The 18,707-nt window shown below is 42.5% G+C and overlaps 1 protein-coding gene across 1 annotated transcript in view; it reads right to left on the reverse strand.

Annotated features, from left to right (window-relative positions):
- Window positions 1-507: 507 nt before the first annotated feature.
- Window positions 508-18,707, reverse strand: part of FLT4 (fms related receptor tyrosine kinase 4) — a 358,183-nt gene continuing 339,983 nt past the window's right edge. Inside the window, exons 26-30 of the mRNA XM_082253130.1 lie at window positions 15,934-16,039; window positions 11,001-11,140; window positions 6,013-6,133; window positions 2,591-2,676; window positions 508-1,323 (exon numbers count right to left, since the gene is read on the reverse strand). Of these exons, the coding sequence (XP_082109256.1) occupies window positions 1,104-1,323; window positions 2,591-2,676; window positions 6,013-6,133; window positions 11,001-11,140; window positions 15,934-16,039 (673 nt within the window). The 3' untranslated portion in view covers window positions 508-1,103. The remainder of the gene's footprint in view (window positions 1,324-2,590; window positions 2,677-6,012; window positions 6,134-11,000; window positions 11,141-15,933; window positions 16,040-18,707) is intronic.

Below are 18,707 nucleotides of genomic sequence, written 5' to 3' on the forward strand. Positions count from 1 at the left end.
GAAGAACACAGCAGGACAATTGAGACTCATGTGCTTGCCTACATAATGGAAGTGGTGGGTGCAGAGCCAGGACCTCCAGTTGGGGGATCCTGAGTCAATGAAGTATAGATCTAGGGAAGAAGTGAGTGAAAAAAGAAGTGAGAAGAGAGTTTCATCTCTTGGTTCATCCTTTGGGGCTCTGCGGTAAAATGAGCTGGGGCTTTGTATAAAGTAAACCTTTTGGAACAGAAATATGGTAACTGCCACTGCTGATATCTAGTTGCCTGGCTATTATACTGACTCTTTGGCTTTAATACCTTCTGAGTCCCTGGTCTGGTCTGGAGCAATTAAACAGATCAGGAAATCCAAGAAAAGTCAGTGGTGTGTACTTAAAAAATTTGATAGCATGCAGTACTTTTTTCAGCTTAGCGTGGTGCGGCACCGTACATGGCATGACTGCTCTGAGGCCAATAGACCTTAATGAAATATCACTTTACACATTTTAAAAAGTTCTAACATTGACATGGTTTCCTCTCAGGGCACATCAGTGTCCATGCGTTCAATGTGGCTGCTGGTGTAAAAAGGCCCTTACCAGCTTCCTAGTTCTGAATCTCAGATTATTTAAGGTCAGCATGACAACCAGGCAGCTAGAATTTGCAAAACTAATAGTCTATAATGGCAGCCTCAATGTTTTTTTCTGGAAAGGATTCTTTGAAATATAGATTTGTTTTCTTCAAAGTAAAGGATTGGCATTGGACCTATTTTTGAATGATGATAGACGTTTGTGGCTTAATAAGTCCGTTTTAGAACAAACTGTACATCAGACATTATACAGAAAAGTTGAACATAAACCTTAGCAAGTGTGTTTTCCTTGGAGAATCCTGAAAAATCTGTAACAAGAAGATAAGTATTACAGTCTCATTTTGGTTTAACGTGATCATTTGTCTATAGTTTAGGTTTTGCTATAGTTCATTCTCCAGTTTCTGTTCCTTGATAACAAAAGAAGAATTGTCCAGACATCTGTGGCCTTTGTAGGGCAAACAGTCATCCATTTTGTTTTCCTTCCATGTGTATTTAGTGTTTAATGCTGAGTATGATGAGGACTAAAAAGCCTCTGAGGAGATTCAGTTTTCATCGGAGAAGAAGGAGGCATGGAGGACTCCGGGACTGGCAGAGCCTCCAGGGGGAGTGAAGCTGTCCCCTTCTGAGTGTTCTGACAGCTCTCCATATTCACTGTTATAAAATGTCTGCCCTCCACTATAAGATGAGTATGAAGGGTGACTCCGGTTCTGGGGGGATGAACAGCCTGAAGCTATATCCTTGTTTCTACGGGAACTTTTACTGCTGCAAAAAAAAAAATAAGTTGAAGAAAGTGTAAGAATCATACCTATCACACTACACTGAATAAGACAACATTTCATGAGGTTAAGGTTTGCAGTGCCGCATAAAGAAATTTACCCTTACCAAATATTCCACTGTAGCAGCCATCTTTTGTTTAGACCAGTGCTCACCAAACTGCGACCCAGAGGACAGATGTGGCCCTTTGCTTGCTTTTATTTGGCCCTTTGGGTACTATTTCATCCACTGATACCATTATTGGGGCATAATTCCCTTCACTGACACCAATGAAGGGGAACAATTTTTCCCAATGATGGGACACAATTCCTCCCACTGACACCAACAACGGGGCCCGATTTCTACCAATGACACCAACAATGGGACACAGCTCCTCCCACTGACACCAAAGATGGGGCATTGTTTTCTCCCACTACGTTGGGACCTTTTCTACTCCCAATGGCCACAATCCAGTACCCTAAAGGCTGCAGGACAGTAAACTTGCCCTTTGTTAAGAAAGTTTGGAGACCCCTGGTTTAGGCAATAAAAACCAGGTAAAAGTACAAATTACAGTATTCATTTTTAATCTTTATCACATCCAGGGGAACAAAAGCCTAACTCCTGGGCTTTTTTTTTAAGTTTTGCAAAACATGGGAAATATTAAAAATTTTGTCAGGTTTTTATTTTTTTTCTCTTCCTCCGTTCCAGAGATTGCCCCCTTGCTTTCTGTCCCTGTGATATGCTACAAGAAGTAGAAGAACAGACGGAAAATAAAACACCAGCAGAAGTTCTAATCTTTTCCTACTCTACCAAAAATGTGTTTTTGTCTATGCTTCTGTCGGAGAGACTAGCCATTGCTTCCTGTGTTGACAGGAAGTGAGTGAAAATCTTTCTAGCAGGCACAAAAATGACAATAAGCACCTTACAGAAGTTCTAAACTTCCCCACACTATTAAAAATCAAATAAACATTTTTGGTTGGAGTTAGACTTTATGTTCAAAGTTAACGTCTGTTTCAGAATAACAACAGGGAAGTTGAGGTTGGGGGGGTCGCTAATCAGTGTCTAACTCGTAAAGGCCAAATCATACCACCAGCCCAATAAATATTATTAGCACTGGGCCAAGGAGCAAATGCCACCCTGTCCGCCCCCAGTTACTATTTTATGCTGTGTCAAGTCCCAACAGGGTGGCATTCAATAACTGTATAAAAATTCTGTATTATGATAATGCACTAGCATGATCTGGGTGACATAGTGTGACATAGTTTGTGTCAAATACCTGAATCCCCCTTCTGTCCTGTGTCTGTTCTCTATCCTCTCCAGTTCCTCTGAAGCCAGTACCATCCCACTGTCAGTCTGATTGTCCTGTTTACATACAAAACATGAAAAGAATATGATGAATAATAGGTTATTAATAGTAGTTATTAAACTACAAAGCTAGTTAGCGTTCTTCAGTGGTAGAACCAACTCACTTTTGAATGGATTCTGTTACAGTCTGATACATGGTACATGGAGGCAGACATATGTCACATATTTTATTGTTCTATAGACAGTCATGGGAAAAAAGTAAGAACACCCCATAAAAATTGTTGCCTTTTTCAACATATTTGAACAGAAAAACATTAGGTCTTCATTTAAGCAGTCTTTATAGATAAAGGTGATATCCAAGTGACACATCAAATTGGCATGATTTATTCACTTTCTAAATGAAAGAAAATACAGATTGGTCATAGGAAAAAATAAGCGCACCCCCACATTTAGCACCACTTCACATGAAATTAGAATTGTGTTCCAGATTAGGTAACAATAATTTCAATTTCCTTATGCCCCGTACACACGTGCAGATTATCTGAAGACTTTTGTCTGTAGACTTACCAAAACCATATAATATGAGGTCAAACCTAAACACTTTCAATTTGTATGCAATCCGGCAGGCCCTTGCACTACATAGAAAAGGTAAATCTGAAGACAAAAGTCTTCAGATAATCTGCACGTGTGTACGGGGCATTAGGGAATATCCAGGTGGAAGCTCAGATAATCTAGGGTCTGGTGTTCTTTTTGAAATTAACGTGTGTGGCATCATCATGCCGGGAATAAAAGAGCTCTCTAAGGTTCTCCAAAGAAAATTGTGGATGCCTATAAGTCTGGCAAGGAATTTAAAGTCATTTATTTCACTGTAGGGAATATAATCTATGGATGGCATAGATTTCAATCAACTGCTAATTTGTCCAGGACTAGCCGGCCCTGAAAATGCAACCCTGGAGCTTACTGTCTGATGCCAAAAGAGGTCTGCAAGAACCTCAAAATTGAATCACAGAATGTACAGGTAATGCCCCATACACACGTGCAGATTATCTGCAGACTTTTGTCTGCAGACTTACCAAAACCATATAATATGAGGTCAAACCTAAACACTTTCAATTTGTATGCAATCCGGCAGGCCCTTGCACTACATAGAAAAGGTAAATCTGAAGACAAAAGTCTGCAGATAATCTGCACGTGTGTATGGGGCATAACTCTTAAAACATTTGGTGTCCAAGTGCTTGTATCTTCAATCAAAAAGAGATTGCGTCAATTTAACCCATGTGAGAGGTGTGTCAGGAAAATGCCTTTGTTATCGAAAATGAACATAGGAGCAAACCTACAGTTTGCCATCAAACTTATAAACAAAGATCAGGCCTTCTGGAAAAATGTGCCATAGACTAATAGATCAAAGACTGAGATGTCTGGCCAAGGTAACAGCAGGCACAAACTAAAGACAGCATTTTAGGAGAAGAACCTCATATTGTGTGTCTTACAAAGTACTACTCTTGTGCTGTGTCTTCCCAGAGCTCCCTGCTCTGCTGCATGCCTTTGCCTCCCTCCTCTGGAGCCTTTGTTACCAGGCAGCAAGCCCAAATCTGCCGGCAATGACTCCTCAGCCCATACCGGCTAGCCACAGTGCTCCCCTCAGCCTGTACCCTATTTGGGAATTGTCTTTCTCTGCCTAGCCTCCTCCTAGCACTGGATGTCAGTGCTGTGCCACCTTATTTGAGGGCCAGTCTATACTGGCACCGTACTTAACATTCTGTGTCCTGTCTCTGGGCGGGGATGGGGATATATTGTAGAGAGGCAGGATGGATGATACTGGGTGGGGATGGGGATGATGGAGTTGCATTGTGAAAATGGATGAGGATGATTCTGGGCGGGGATCAGAGTTACACGGGAAGAGCCTCTCCACAATGTAACTCTCATCCCCACCCAGAATCCTCCTCATCCATTTTCACAATGCAACTCCATCATGCCAGCTTGTTAGATGTCCCATCTGAGGAGAAATAAATAAAGTGAGTCCACAAAGTGCATCTACAGCACAGCAGCACGCCTCTGCAGGCACACAGTATGTTACCCTCTATGCTGCTCTCTCGCATCTGCATGGGTCCACTCTCATCACTGACAAGCTGACCACTCCTCATCCTCGAGTCCTACTCAATCAGATTACTAATCAGTAACCTAGCAGCAGCAGGCTCTGCCTTAGCAGCGAAGGAAGTGAAGCAAGTGCTGGCAGGGCCGCCTTTAGTGCTAAGTGGCAAGTGCTAACAGTTTAATATCATATGGGGGTGCGGGCCAGCCCTGAGCCCGGCCACCTGGGGCCCCTTGAGATGCTCAGGCCCCTTACAAGTGTATTGCCTGTACCCCCCTGATGGTGGCCTTGACTTAACGTGTATATCCAGGTTTACACAAGCATATGGCCAGATCAAGTGAACAGCTGTACGTGGCTGTGCTTTTGTAAACGTGGATGCTTTTTTTGCATCACCAATTACCCTCACATGAGTGTTCAAAGTATTTTCTGAATGTCAAAGTTTAGTATTTGGAAAAGCATACACATGTAAAAAGCATCTGCATTTACAAGAGCACAGATGTGTACAGCTATTTACTTGTATGGCAGGCTGTATGTGGCATGGGCACTTGGGAAGCTCCCAAGGCATGGGAAAGCACTGGGAAATTACACCAGGCATCTGAAATGTCCATGTACCCCGTGTGCATAAACCTAAGCAAGAGAATGTAACAGTGTTGTTATATGTCAATTTTAGTCATTAACAATAGGACAACAAAAAAGAAAACCGTGTTTAAAAAGCAACAATCTACTGTTCTGTGCAATATCAAGGTTTATATACATATTCCAAAGTCACTGCAAGAAAGATTGTATTGCCAAAGCAAAGTATTGTGGGAGTCATTATTTGTCTCTTTTCCCCCGTGTAATGTGAAATTTTAGTAAATATGGTAAAGTGGAAACATTGCGCTTAACTGCTCCTATGATTTCTGTGCAAGTCTAGGAGACTTCAGAAATAGTACCAAATGTAACTTCACCGTTTGATATACAGGTAAGCACTACATGAAGCACCTACAAATCTGTATATAAGACCTTCATAAAAATATGATACACAATTCTAGTACAAATGTTGCATCAACAGTTACTTTCAATTCATTCAAAAATCATCCAATTAAAGACCATTTCTAAAGTCCCATGTCAAGCACTTGTGGATTTGGTTGTTAATGTGTACAGCTCTCTTCTCTAAAAATAATGTTCTGGTCAGTACTACATGAACCCATAGATGTACAGAGTCCACGAAAGAGACAGAGCACTGTAAGGCTTTGACCTGAGCTGCAGCGGTATTTGTCTATGTCCATGGTTTGGACTAAATGAACTCAGATTAAACTTACCGGGTGCCCTTTGTGTGCCAGGTGTGTCATTGGAAATTCTTCAAATGTTTTCAGTCTTGACGGGCAGCGGATCTGGTTTCCCCCAGTGAAACAGCCAGGGAAGGAAACACAGTTGTAATATCTGTGTAGAAAAAATACAAATGAAGCAATGTTGTGTCAGAGAACGACTATTACAGTACAATAAGATGCAACAATGCAGTGACAAAACTTTAAAGTATTCTGCATCATAGACAAGCTCCACGGTGTATTCTGCAGTCATAATTACCATAAAGGGGAAGACTGAGCTAAAATCTAGGAAGACATATTAGGAATGAAGTATTGACCACTATAGGACTAGCAATTGTGTACTCCTTTAAAGTATAACCATATTTTTATTATTTTTTTAAAAACATATTATACAAGAAAGGAATGAAATAAAGCTGGCCATACATTCCCCCATTCACACATTTGAGGTGGACGTGTTGAGGTAGTGCTGTGTCATTGTATTTTGACAGTAGAGGAGTCAGCTGGACTTCTCCACTGTCAGAATACACTGATCAGTGCTGCAGGCTATTGGCTGTTATACTGTTATTTCTCTCTCTCCCCATCCTTTATTTTGTCATGGGATACTTAACTCTTGGGCTCAAGAGCATTTTATGTTGTGTTACTTGGCCCATGAGAAAAGTTCCTATTTGTAGCAAGGGGATGGATGCAGCACCCTCCTAGTGTAGGACGCTAGGTAAATTCGTTTTTTGGCTCCTTCTGTAATCAAGGGAGCAGTAATTGTTTGTTTTGGTCTCTTCAGGGTTTCACAGGCTGAACGTTTGATTGCTTCCCCCTGCCTCTAGAAGAGTTTTCCAGAGCTTAGGGAGGGAAAATAAAAAAAGGCCTCAATATTGATTAGAGTCTAGTTAGCTTAGATGGTCTGGGAAGCTGTTGCCTAGGCTGGGGAGATTGTCTTTTCCCAGAGAGGAGAGTTCTAAGCCTCAGGGAGCTATTGCACCTGAGGTAGCCTGTGGACTGTGTTGCTGTTCTGTGAGGTCTCAGCGGTGGCAGAGCTGGGACCTGGAGGTGATCTGGAAATGACTGCAGGACTTCACCAGAAGGATCTGGTCTAGAGAAGAACTGTCTCACTCACTGGGTTGTGTCCAGAGAAAGGTGAAAGTATGGACCCTGAATAAATTATGGTGACTGTGTGCTTTTGGGATATAAGTCCCAGAGGTTGCTTGGACTGACACTGCTCTCATAGGGTCTCAGATACCGGCCATATCCCTGTCCTCAGCGGTGTCCTGGAGTGTGAGTTTAGAGAAGAGTGCCCTCCGCTACTATGCAGTGTTCCTGAGATTGCACAGGATACGAACAGCTGTGCAGTGGTGCAGGTTAACCAGATGCCAAATAGACTTGCCTTATGGTCCTCAGCTGTGAGGCCATAGACTGTCTGATATTCACAGTTTCTTAAAAAGACCTTTCTCTAACAGCCAATTGCTAACCGTTTTGGAGTATCCCATTGCCCCAAACCCTCTCCTGTTAAAAATGTTATGAGCAATCACAAAAATGCATACTATTTTTTGGACCCAGAGTGAATAAACTGTTGCTTGGGTGGATAGTGGCCTTTGTACTGTTTGGGGGGAGAACCAGTTAAAATGGCCCCTGCAGGGGTAGCGTTACAATAGTATTGGGGCTATCTTACTATACCTGCTGTTGTATCAGTAAAGTTTTAATGATAAGCCTACTGATTTAGTAGTTACTTTGTCCTTAAATATGATATTGAATTTACATACTGTGTATATATATCTATCTATCTATCTATATATATCTATACATATATAAATATATATATATATATATACACACACAAATACACACAAATGCTCAAAAAATGTTTTGCTGCATTTTCTTAAACAATTAAGGAAGCATTTTGCATTCAGCTTTTTAAATAAATGATATTACAATACATACTTTACCATAACTTACATTTCTCTTTTAAGCAAAAGACTAGTGCTTGAAAAAACTAACACCTCCAATTATTGTAAGCTATTCTAGTTTATCATTTTGTGTTTTCCAAGTGAAAGATATTTAGTTAGGAAAACTGAAAGCATATGTAAACCCTTACCTTGAAAAACAACCCCTTCCATTTAAAATAGAAATGCAAGGCAAACTATTTGTGTATACATATTAAAAGAAATTATAAATAATTTTTTATTTTTTTATAAGTGATCACATGACCTCTGTTGTTAGCTGCATAAGGGACTTGGAACCGTGTGGGTGAAAACTGCAGGGTGGTTGTGTCATCAGAGAAACAACAGCACACTGATCTTCCCAGTGAAGAGCTATGCAGGGGGGTGTGTCAGCACAAGTATTGGCCATCAGAGGACAGGCAGGCTGTGCTCCTAGCACAGCCGAAAAACTAACCACGCTGGGATGGATGTGCTTCTAATCCTAGTGTGTTCAGTTTGAATTAGGAAAGCAGGGGGACTGGCAGCATCTCCAGGTATTTTGCGCAAAATAACAAATACAAAGAAAACAGGATACCTTTTAACATAAATGTATGATACAACATACACATATCAGGAATATGAAATGTTGGGGTAACAAACACTTTAAATTAAGTGAGTCATATGAAGTTAGAATTTGTCGCCCTATTTATTACAGACCTGTATATAGTGCTGAAAATTTTACGCAGGCCCTACGTTCTAGTTTTTGCTGTCAAGGAGCTTACAATTTAAGGTTCCTGGCTTGCATACATATGCCAATTTAGCTACCAGCAATGTCTTTGGAGTGTGGAAGGAAACCCACAGAAGCACAGGGACAGAACATGCAAACTCTATGCAGATAGTGTCTTGGCTGGAATTCTAACAGAGGACCCCACTATCCTTCACTTTAATTTAAGCACGTCTAGTATGTATATTGTATTGTATTGTAATGTAGATGCAGGAAAGTGTTTCTGACAGAATTGTATTGGTACACTAAAAAGTTATTTCTTTATTACCATATGAAACCAAATTTACCTTACCGATAACAATGCTAAAAAAGGCTAAATTCTCAATCCGTATTAAAAAAACTAAATTTGACAACAAAGAAAAAAATAAATTTAGCCTTTATTGGTAGTAATACAGTCCTATCTGCATCAATGCTAGTAGTGGTTATCTCTTCTGCCCTTCTTCAGTTTGAATCTTGGCCAGGACTCTGTCTGCACAGAGTATGCATGTTCTCTTTCAGTGCTATATACATACAAGTAATAGGCAAAATTTTGCTACCACAACATAAAATTCTGAAGTTTGGTATAATTTGTGTAATTTAGGTTTTCATAACTAGATACGTTTAATTGGGAAATCACAGAATGTTAGGTTAGAATAGCTTACAGTATATTATTGGTGTTAATTATTTTTCTCAAGTACTAGCATTTGACCTAAAACAAAAAATATAAGTTTTGGTAATGTAAGTTTTAAATCGTAATTTAATTAAAAGGCTAAATGCAAAATGTTGCCTTAAACTGATTCTAAAGGCTGATGGTTTTTTACCTTCATGCACTTTTTTGGGGAAAAATCAAAACAAAATGATTAAATATATATTTTTTTAACATACTGTCACCAATGCAGTACAGTGTCATCATATGACTGATGTGGTGGTTATCATGAATACTGACTGGTGACAGTGGGTTAAAAAAAAAATTATAATCATTTTTCAAAGATTAATTTTTCTCTTTTTAACATTTTTTTCTCTTTTTTTTTTTACTATTATTTAGTGAAAAGGTAATACTCTGGAGTCCGGAGGGGTGATCAGGTTTTTTTTTATTTTTACATTATTGTTGGTTATAACAGTTATCAATGTTATAAGCAATAGTTAACTGTCCATTCATGACAGCTTGCTTACTGTTGACATGCTGTGATTGCCTCTAGCTAAACACATGGTACAAGATGCTGTGATTGGCCCAGGTACCATTTGATAGCTATGGGCCAATCACAGCATCACAATAATAAGCAAATCATGAATGGAAGCAATTCATGGCTGTTTTGTTTACATTTTAATCATCTAATCGTTATGACCAATCATAGCAATCACATGATACCCCCGCCGCTCCTAGTGTTTGGGTACCAAGCGCCGTGATCCGGTGTGTCCACAGGATCGTGCCAGGGGGAGCGTTAGTGCACATATACTGGTACGTCAAGGTGCCTGCAGCTGCCACCTGCTCGCAGTACATTTACTGTGAGCGGGTCGGGAAGTGGTTAAAAAGACAATCAGCGCTCCCTTTAAGATTATTGTTCAGCATTTACAAAGTGGAGCTGAACGGTACCCTAAAAGCTTCAACAACGCTTGCTGAAAGCTCTGCAAATGCTGTTCATACTGCTCTTATACAAGCTGAAGCCCGTGTAAAACAGGCCATAGTCACACGGACTAGACATCCCATGCGCAATCCGCACCTGTGCCCTAAAGTGAAAATTGTGTCTTAACCACTTCCGGACCACCCGCCCCAATTTTACGTCGCTACTTTGACGTTAAATACCGAGGTTATGGCAGCAGATAGCTGCCATAACCCCAGTATTTTTTTTTACAGGGGGTGCAGTCTTCTTTCACATAAAGTTGACCCAGCGGCGGATTCACTGCGGGATCCCTTTTATGGGCGGCGGGAGAGGTGCCCCCCCTCCTGTCGCTTTCCGATCGTTTTCCCTGCGTACCGGAGCTGCGTGACAAAAAATATTTCAATGACCACCATTTTACTCTCCAGAATCTTTGCTAAAAATATATATATATAATGTTTGGGGGCTCTAAGTAACTTTCTAGCAAAAAATACTGATTTTAACTTGTAAACAACAAGTGTCAGAAATAGGCCTGATTGTTAAAGAGAAAATTGTTTTAGATGTTCTGGTTACACCGCATCTATCAACTGGCCTCTTTTTTTACATTATTGGAGAATTTAAGGCTAGGATATCACTGGATTCTATAGAGGGAAACCTTTCTTCAAAACACATTGTTAATGAAGGATCCATTTTTTGCTGTAACAGGCTCACCTTACAGCCAGGTTATGGCAGTGCAGTCTCATGTCACACTCTTCCTCATCAGAATTGTGTTGTGGGCAGATAGGAGCTTGCGATGAGTCCATCTCTTCTGAACTTTGTGAGTCGTTGAGAGGGATGTAGTCCTTTCCTTCCTTTGGGAGGCAGTTAGGAACCATTAATATACTTTTCTATACAATATATACTCTCCTTTTGAGTAAAACTCTGTTGGTTCATAAATATGGTTAAAACTAAACTCCAGGCAATTAACTAAATACACAGCTGAAATACATATACTGTAGCTTTCTGAACTGCCAGAGGATTTTTGTTTCTGTCCATACATTCCTGAGATTTACACAGCCAGACTGCTGATTTGACTTTTCTCCACTCTCCACTGCCGTAAACCAGAACTAAACTGTTTCTGAGCACCAAAAACTGAAAACACTATTTTGTTGAGAAATCACTTTAAAAAACACCCCCTAGCATTATAGCTGTGGCCATGTTGAGTAAGGGCATTTACTTCCTGGAATCCATATCCCCCTAGCTCAGGCATGCAGGAGAGTGTGCTTAGCCAAGAAAATCCCTCCTCCCCTCCTCCAGATGAGAACAAAATGCCAGTGAAGACTCCTGGGATGTATGAAATCATTTTGGCCCAGGCCAGAAACCAGAAAGCAACTGAAGAAGTGTAAAAAAAGTTTTAAACAAATAAATATAATATACCTTACTATCACTTTACTAATTCTAGAGGCATAAGGATTAAAAATAGTTACTGTTGGTTGAAAGAGTTTAGTTTTGCTTTAACCACTTCAGGTCTGCCCCATAGCAGTTTTACTGCTACAAGGTGGCATCTGTGCACCTGATCAGGCATATATAGTTTTTTATTGCCAATACCAATATTTTGGTCATCGGATATCGGTATCGGCCGATATTTTCGGATATTTAAAAATATTTTTATTTTTTATTTTTTTATTTTTTTTTTCACAGGTACTCTGGTGGAGGGATCTGGCGGTCTAAAAGACCCCAAATCCCTCCTCTGCACTTAAAAGCATTCAAAATGCCAAGTTTGGCTGTTTTGAATGCTCCCATTTTTTTGAATTTTGAATCATGACATCACTTCTGGGTTTTTTACATGGAGACCCAATCAGAGCCGAATGCTTTGATCCGGTCTTCTCTTCGGCAGCCATGCAGGTAGGATGCCCGGGTCTCCCGGTGGCACGGGAGACCCGGGCGAGCCGCGGAAGGTGGCGGGAGGGGGGGAGACGTCCCCTCCCACTGTCACTTGTAATGACAGCCGAGTGTGGGTATCGGGGAGATGCCTCTAGCTGCAGGCATCACTCCGGTACAGCACTTTCCCGAAATATCGGCAATATCGGTAACCTCAGGGCCCGAATCCGATATATCAGGGAAAGTGCATATCGGTCGATCCCTAATATATATACATATAATCTGGCTCTTCCGGGTGCGTGCCGGCGGCGACTCCCTTCTGCTGTGATCACACACAAGAGTGCAGTGGTGGGTACCGTGGACTCGATGTTCACTGGCACCCGCCGATTGTTCAGTACAGAGGCAGAATGGTGGCCTGCCTATGTAAACAAGGCAGATCTCCATTCTAACAGGAGGGAAGGCATGGATCCTGTGTCTCTGCAAAGAGATGGGGGGAGGGGGGCAGGGCAAGAAAAGCTCCTATGAAGCTGCAGACAAAACTGCTAGGTCACGTCAGGATGTTTGTATTGTTTTCCATTTTCCGCACAGCCCATTGGCGCTGTTGCGGTCATGTGACAAAAAATGTTTTACAATAAAAAAAATCTAAACAAACAACAGGAAAGACATTTTGTAGCATCATAAATAATAACTAACATTATTCATGGATAAAAAATCATTCTTTAGTGTCGGTTCACACTATTGCGATGCGGGAACACTGCGAATATACTGCGAGTTCCCGCATCGCATCCGCAGCACAGGCAGTTCACACTGCCATATGCGATATGCTGGGGGTGTCAATTCAAAGTTAACCCCCAGATCAGATCGCATATCGCAGTGCGATCTGAGAGTTTGCACAAGAATTGGATCCCACTGGTGTGAACCACCATGTGATCCAATTCTGCTGCGGACCAAAAAAAGGGCTCTGTGTGTGTTCACTGCGTTTGCGGTGCGAATTCAGCCATACAAACAGTATGGCTGAACTCGCACCGCACAGACATTGCATGTGATTTTAGGGGCAGTGCGCTCCGAATCATATGCGATGTCTGTGATCGCAATAGTGTGAACCGGCACTTAAAGCGGAGTTCCAGTCCCCTAAATCATTTTATTTTTTTTTTTAGACACTCCACTATAATTGTGTACACTTATACTGCAACATTTATATAATGTCATATATTTGTTTCTTTTAGTTTATGTTTAAATAGTGGAAATCTGACCAGATCTCGGAAGCAGGCAGATTTCATCTCTACTGTGGGCATCGGAAGCCTTCTGGCTACCCAGCATGCACCTCCCGATCTCACGCCTGCGTGGCGCTCTCTCTTCCTGACAGATTGCCCTAGCAATAGCGGCGGCGGTGGAAGTTTCCACTCTGTTGCTATAGCAACTTGTCAATCAAAAGACAGGTAATGGAGGTCAGGGAAAGCAGGAAAATAACGGGAGATTTCGTCACTAGGTGATTCGCATGGACTCATGGATAGATGACGCCAATATAGCAGGAGTCGAGTCCATGAGAATCACCTAGGTGGCCGCAGCCTGTAGTGATGTACAAAATAAAGGCAAAAAGTTATTTACTAATATAAAATTTTTTTTATAAAAAAATGTCATTTGTAAAAGCATTCATTATGGGCTTGACATTGATTGGACTTGTTCAAAATGAGTGGAACTCCACTCAGGGTGCTGGGGGAACGTGTGCAATGAGAGTTGCAACGCAACAGCCAGAGGATCAGCTGTGATAGCATTGCCATAGACAAAAGGGAAGCCCATTGATATGACAGGGTGACTATTAAAGGGTCTGCAGTATAGACCACTGGCTACCAATGTAATATGATGAATACCACAGAAATTAGTTTTTTTTTTTTTTGCATGGGGAAACAAGTTGGGGTTGGGGACCCCACCAACATTTTATTATGGGGGCCTGTGATTTGTTGTTATGCCCCATAATTAAACCTTTAACTGGAATGTGGTGGAGACAGACAATGAATCACTCAGTTTAAACATAAACTGGTCGTAGACTCTGAATAATCCGGGACACCCAGTGAAATCGGTCAGGCTCCATTATCATCCAGCTACCTGCTCCTGCTCCCATGACCCCTAGAATCCAAGCCACCACCCGGAGAGGAGGATTTCCAAAAAAATGACACTTGCTTGATAAGTACCTTATGTGTTTTTTTTTTTTTTAAAGATATGTTTTTACAAACACTAGCCTATATATTTATTGCTCAACAGCAGCTTAAATGGTCTTAATAGAGCTTTGCTCTCTATTCAGCTGGACTTGCATTGAGGATTGGAACTGTGCTGAGCAATCGTGTCAATATGCAATAATACACACAGCTTAATATGTGTTAACATGCTGGATGCCACTCTTTTTGATGGTCCTCAGTGCTTTCAGTGGCCCAAAAGAGGTGCCGGTACTCTATTATAGCCTATACATTTTTTCGCGCCCCCCCCCCACCCCACATAAGGGTCCCCACATAGCACCCCCTGGCCTGGGCTGGGACTCCGGAGCAGGGGGACTCACTGGTGGTGACTGGTTTGGCTCTGGAGTGGGAAATATTTTTTTTTGGGTAATTGAATGCGCAGATGTCCAAAATGAGCGTACTGGTACGCTAAGGCGCACAGAGAGGTGGCGGTATGCTCAAGAGCCATATTTGGAAGTGGCGGTACTGAGTACCAGTGCATACCGGCCCACTTAAAGCACTGATGGTCCTGACACTGTGGAAAATATGTTCTGATATATCTCTTGCACTCTCTGAATGGATGCTCCTGCGAGGGAAGGTGTAATGTCTCTAATGTGAGATTTTATTTGCTTACATATTGAACCATCTCTAGACCAAGTAGCAGTGTACTGTATACACAATCAGGACTGCACAACTTATTCATTTATGTGAAATCCAGGACTGTTTTCTCATTGAGCTTTTGTATGAACAATACAGATGGCACAATATAAGCTAAATGCTGCACCATTGAAAGGTTTCTGCATTATATAGCGTAAGCTTTGATATACCATGTGTGTCTATTGAATGGATGTCCTTGCAAAAATGCTCAAATATGAGATCTAATCTTCTATATATATGATCTCCTCTGCATTAGCAGCAACACAAATTAAAACCAAGATTGCCTAATATGCATATCTGTGTGAGGAAGGTTATGTGCTACATACCCCTATGGGGAGGACTTTTATATCTTCAGGTCACAGCTCACCTCCTCTGGACCACAGTGGATAATACCATCTTTTTGTTTTCAACTTTGCTGTTTTGAGTTCAAACTAACCTGACAATTCTACAACAAGTTTGTTCTTGGATGTCGAGGGTTAACATATGCTGGACTGACACATTTCCTCATGGTGTATAAACATCAGTTGGGTGGTCACCCATTACTATTTACATATCTAATATACTGTATATCTAAGGGGTAAAATATTGCTGCATTATAGATCTGTATTGAATCAAAGTCCGAAGTCAATTTAAGAGGAGGAACAGATTAGCTGGGTCATATTTTTAAAACGTGTCCTGTGTTTCGAGTTGTTTATGTGATCAATTTTAACCTTTATAATAAAGACTTCATTTTGTATGTGAATGAAAATAGTCCCACATTTCACAGATTTTCCCCCCTTCCCGGACACTAGAATGCTTAACCCTAAAGGGTGTCTAAAAGACTGGTTTACCAATAGAATTCATTGAGTGGGACGGTTGGGGCTAAGCCCATATCTACCTAGTTGTTGGAGGATTTGTGGTCAGTATAAACATACCTGCTGGACATTCTCTTGCAGCAGGTCACCCAGGATCTCCACTAAGTTGTTAAATATTGGCCTTTCCTTAGGATCCCCATGCCAGCAACTCAACATGATGCGATAACTGTATGAAACACAAATGCAGATATTTACATAAAAACATTTTGGAAAGGCTTCTATTTCAACAAATGGAATACTCTAGATGCAATATTTATGTAATAGTCAATATCAGCAAATGTGCATTGCTATTCACCAAGAAAACTAGTAGAAATATAAATAAATAAAATGTATTTCAGACACATAACTTCCAATCTGTACAAGTCATGCAGCAGTCATGTCATTTACTTATAAAAATGTGACACTGCTTAACAGGGCCGGCCTTTGGGGTGTGCGAGCTGTGCGGCCGCACAGGGCGCCATGGGCAACAGGGGCGCCGTGTGGCCATCACAGCTCGCAGAAGATCAGGCCGCACAGCGGGAGGTAAGCGGCGACCGCAGCCAGGACAGGGTTAACACAGGCCGCGGCCGCCGCTTACCTCCCGATATGCGGCTGTGCCCCGGTCTACTACTGCTGCAGTCTGAGCTGTGTATCACACACAGCTCAGCCACAGAGATGCAGCTGCTGACTGATCCCTCCTCCTCCTCTGCAGGGACTCCAGAGGAGAGAGATCGTCAGCTCCTCCTCCTCCCGCCCCTTCTCCTCCCCCTCCCGCCCCGTCCACATTCCCCGGGGATGTGTGGGTGGGAAAGAAGCTGCAGACAGCGTGAGGTAAGTGAGGTCTCTCTCTTGCAATAATGTAAGGGGGGTCTCTGATGTAAGGGGGGCTTTGTGTGGGGGGGTCTCTGATGTAATGGGGGCTTTGTGTGGGGGGTCTCTGATGTAAGGGGGGCTCTGTGTGGGGGGTCTCTGATGTAAGGGGGGCTTTGTGTGTGGGGTCTCTGATGTAAGGGGGGCTCTGTGTGGGGGGGGGTTTTTGATGTGAGAGGGGCTTTGTGTGGGGGTCTCTGATGTGAGGGGGGCTTTGTGTGGGGGGTCTCTGATGTGAGGGGGGCTTTGTGTGGGGGGTCTCTGATGTGAGGGGGGCTCTGTGTGAGGGGGGCTCTGTGTGAGGGGACTCTGTGGGGGTCTCTGATGTGGGGGGCTCTGATGTAAGAGGAGCTCTGATGTAAGGGGAGCTCTGATGTAAGGGGAGCTCTGTGTGGGGGGGCTCTGATGTAAGGGGGCTCTGTGTGGGGGGGACGCTGAGGTAAGGGGTCTCTGTGGGGGGGAGCTCTGTGAAGCGGGGTCTCTGATGTAAGGGGGGCTCTGTGTGGCGGGATCTCTGATGTAAGGGGAGCTCTGTGGGGGGTCTCTGATGTAAGGGGAGCTCTGTGTGGGGGGTCTCTCATGTAAGGGGGGGCTCTGATTTAAGGGGGGCTCTGTGGGGGTCTCTGATTTAAGGGGGGCTCTGTGGGGGTCTCTAATGTAGGCGGGGCTCTGTGAGGGTCTCTGATGTAAAGGGGGGCCTCTGTGAGTGTCTCTGATGTAAGGGGGGCTAAGTTATAAGTGATCATAAAAATGAAAGTCAAAGTGCAAAAAAGGTGCAAGAAAATGTGCGCGGGGGGTGGGGGGGGGGGGGGGGGCGCCACAGGATTAGCTCACACAGGGCGCCTGAACACCTAAGGCCAGCCCTGCTGCTTAAATCTTAAAGTATACTGTGTCCTGGTACACAGAGTCATGTGCAGATACTGAAATTAAAGGGACTTTTTCACAAAACAATATACCTTATGTTTCATACAATAAATTGCTATTATTTCTTTACTAGTTAAAGGGGAAGTCTACTCTAACATTAAAATCTTTAAATCTACAAGCATCCATAATCTAAGACTAACCAATCTAACCTTGTAAAGAAGAAATCGATATACATACTTTTTTTTAAGCTGCTCCGGTTCGGTCCCACTCAGAGCTGTCAGCGGTGGCTTTGTTGTGGAGGTGTGTGCAGAAGAGGCATAAATGAAGAAATTGGTTGCAAACCACAAGGAGATTGTGTGCGACCAATTTCTTCATTTATGCTGTTTGCAGTGGCGAGCCGAGGTCCTTCACCCTCCTTGGATTGTAGGCACAGACTCACCTAAGCAGTGTTACTCCTCTCTACACTGCAGAAGAGGCAGCCAACAACAGAAGTCCCATAGTAACTCTTTGGGTGATGTCACTTCCCATTTATTTCCCACCTGTTTTTGGCTGTCTCCTTTGCAGAGTTTCCGCAGCAGGAGACCGGACTGAATCGGCTTAGAAAAGGTATGTATATTGATTTCTTTTTTACAGGGTTAGATCGGTTAGTCTTAGATCATGGATGTCTGTAGATGTAGACATTTTAATGTTAGGGTGGACTTCCCCTTTAACTAGTTATGAAATAATAGCAATTTATTGCATAAAACGTAAGGTATATTTTTGTGTGTTAGGGTGGACTTCCCGCCGGTCACTCGCGATCTCCCGCAGCAGAGGGAGAAAGACAGACGGCTGATGTAAACACAGCCGTCTGTCATTCTCCCTGAAGTAAGCACAGAGGCTATGTGATCCTGCTATGTAGGATCGCATGTCTCTGTGGTTACTTCACTAGCTACGCCCCTTGACAGTTAGAATCACACCCCTAGGGACACACTTAACCCCTTGATCACCAGTAAAGTTAACCCCTTCCCTGCCAGTGTAATTTTTACAGTAACAGTGCATATTTATAGCACTGATTACTGTAGTAATGTCACTGGTACCCCCAAAAGTGTCTAAAATGTCAGTCAGGGGTCCGATCTGTCCGC

The sequence above is a fragment of the Pelophylax lessonae genome (assembly GCF_965119305.1).
Source record: "Pelophylax lessonae genome assembly, chromosome: 4".
Classification (NCBI taxonomy): Eukaryota; Metazoa; Chordata; class Amphibia; order Anura; family Ranidae; genus Pelophylax; species Pelophylax lessonae.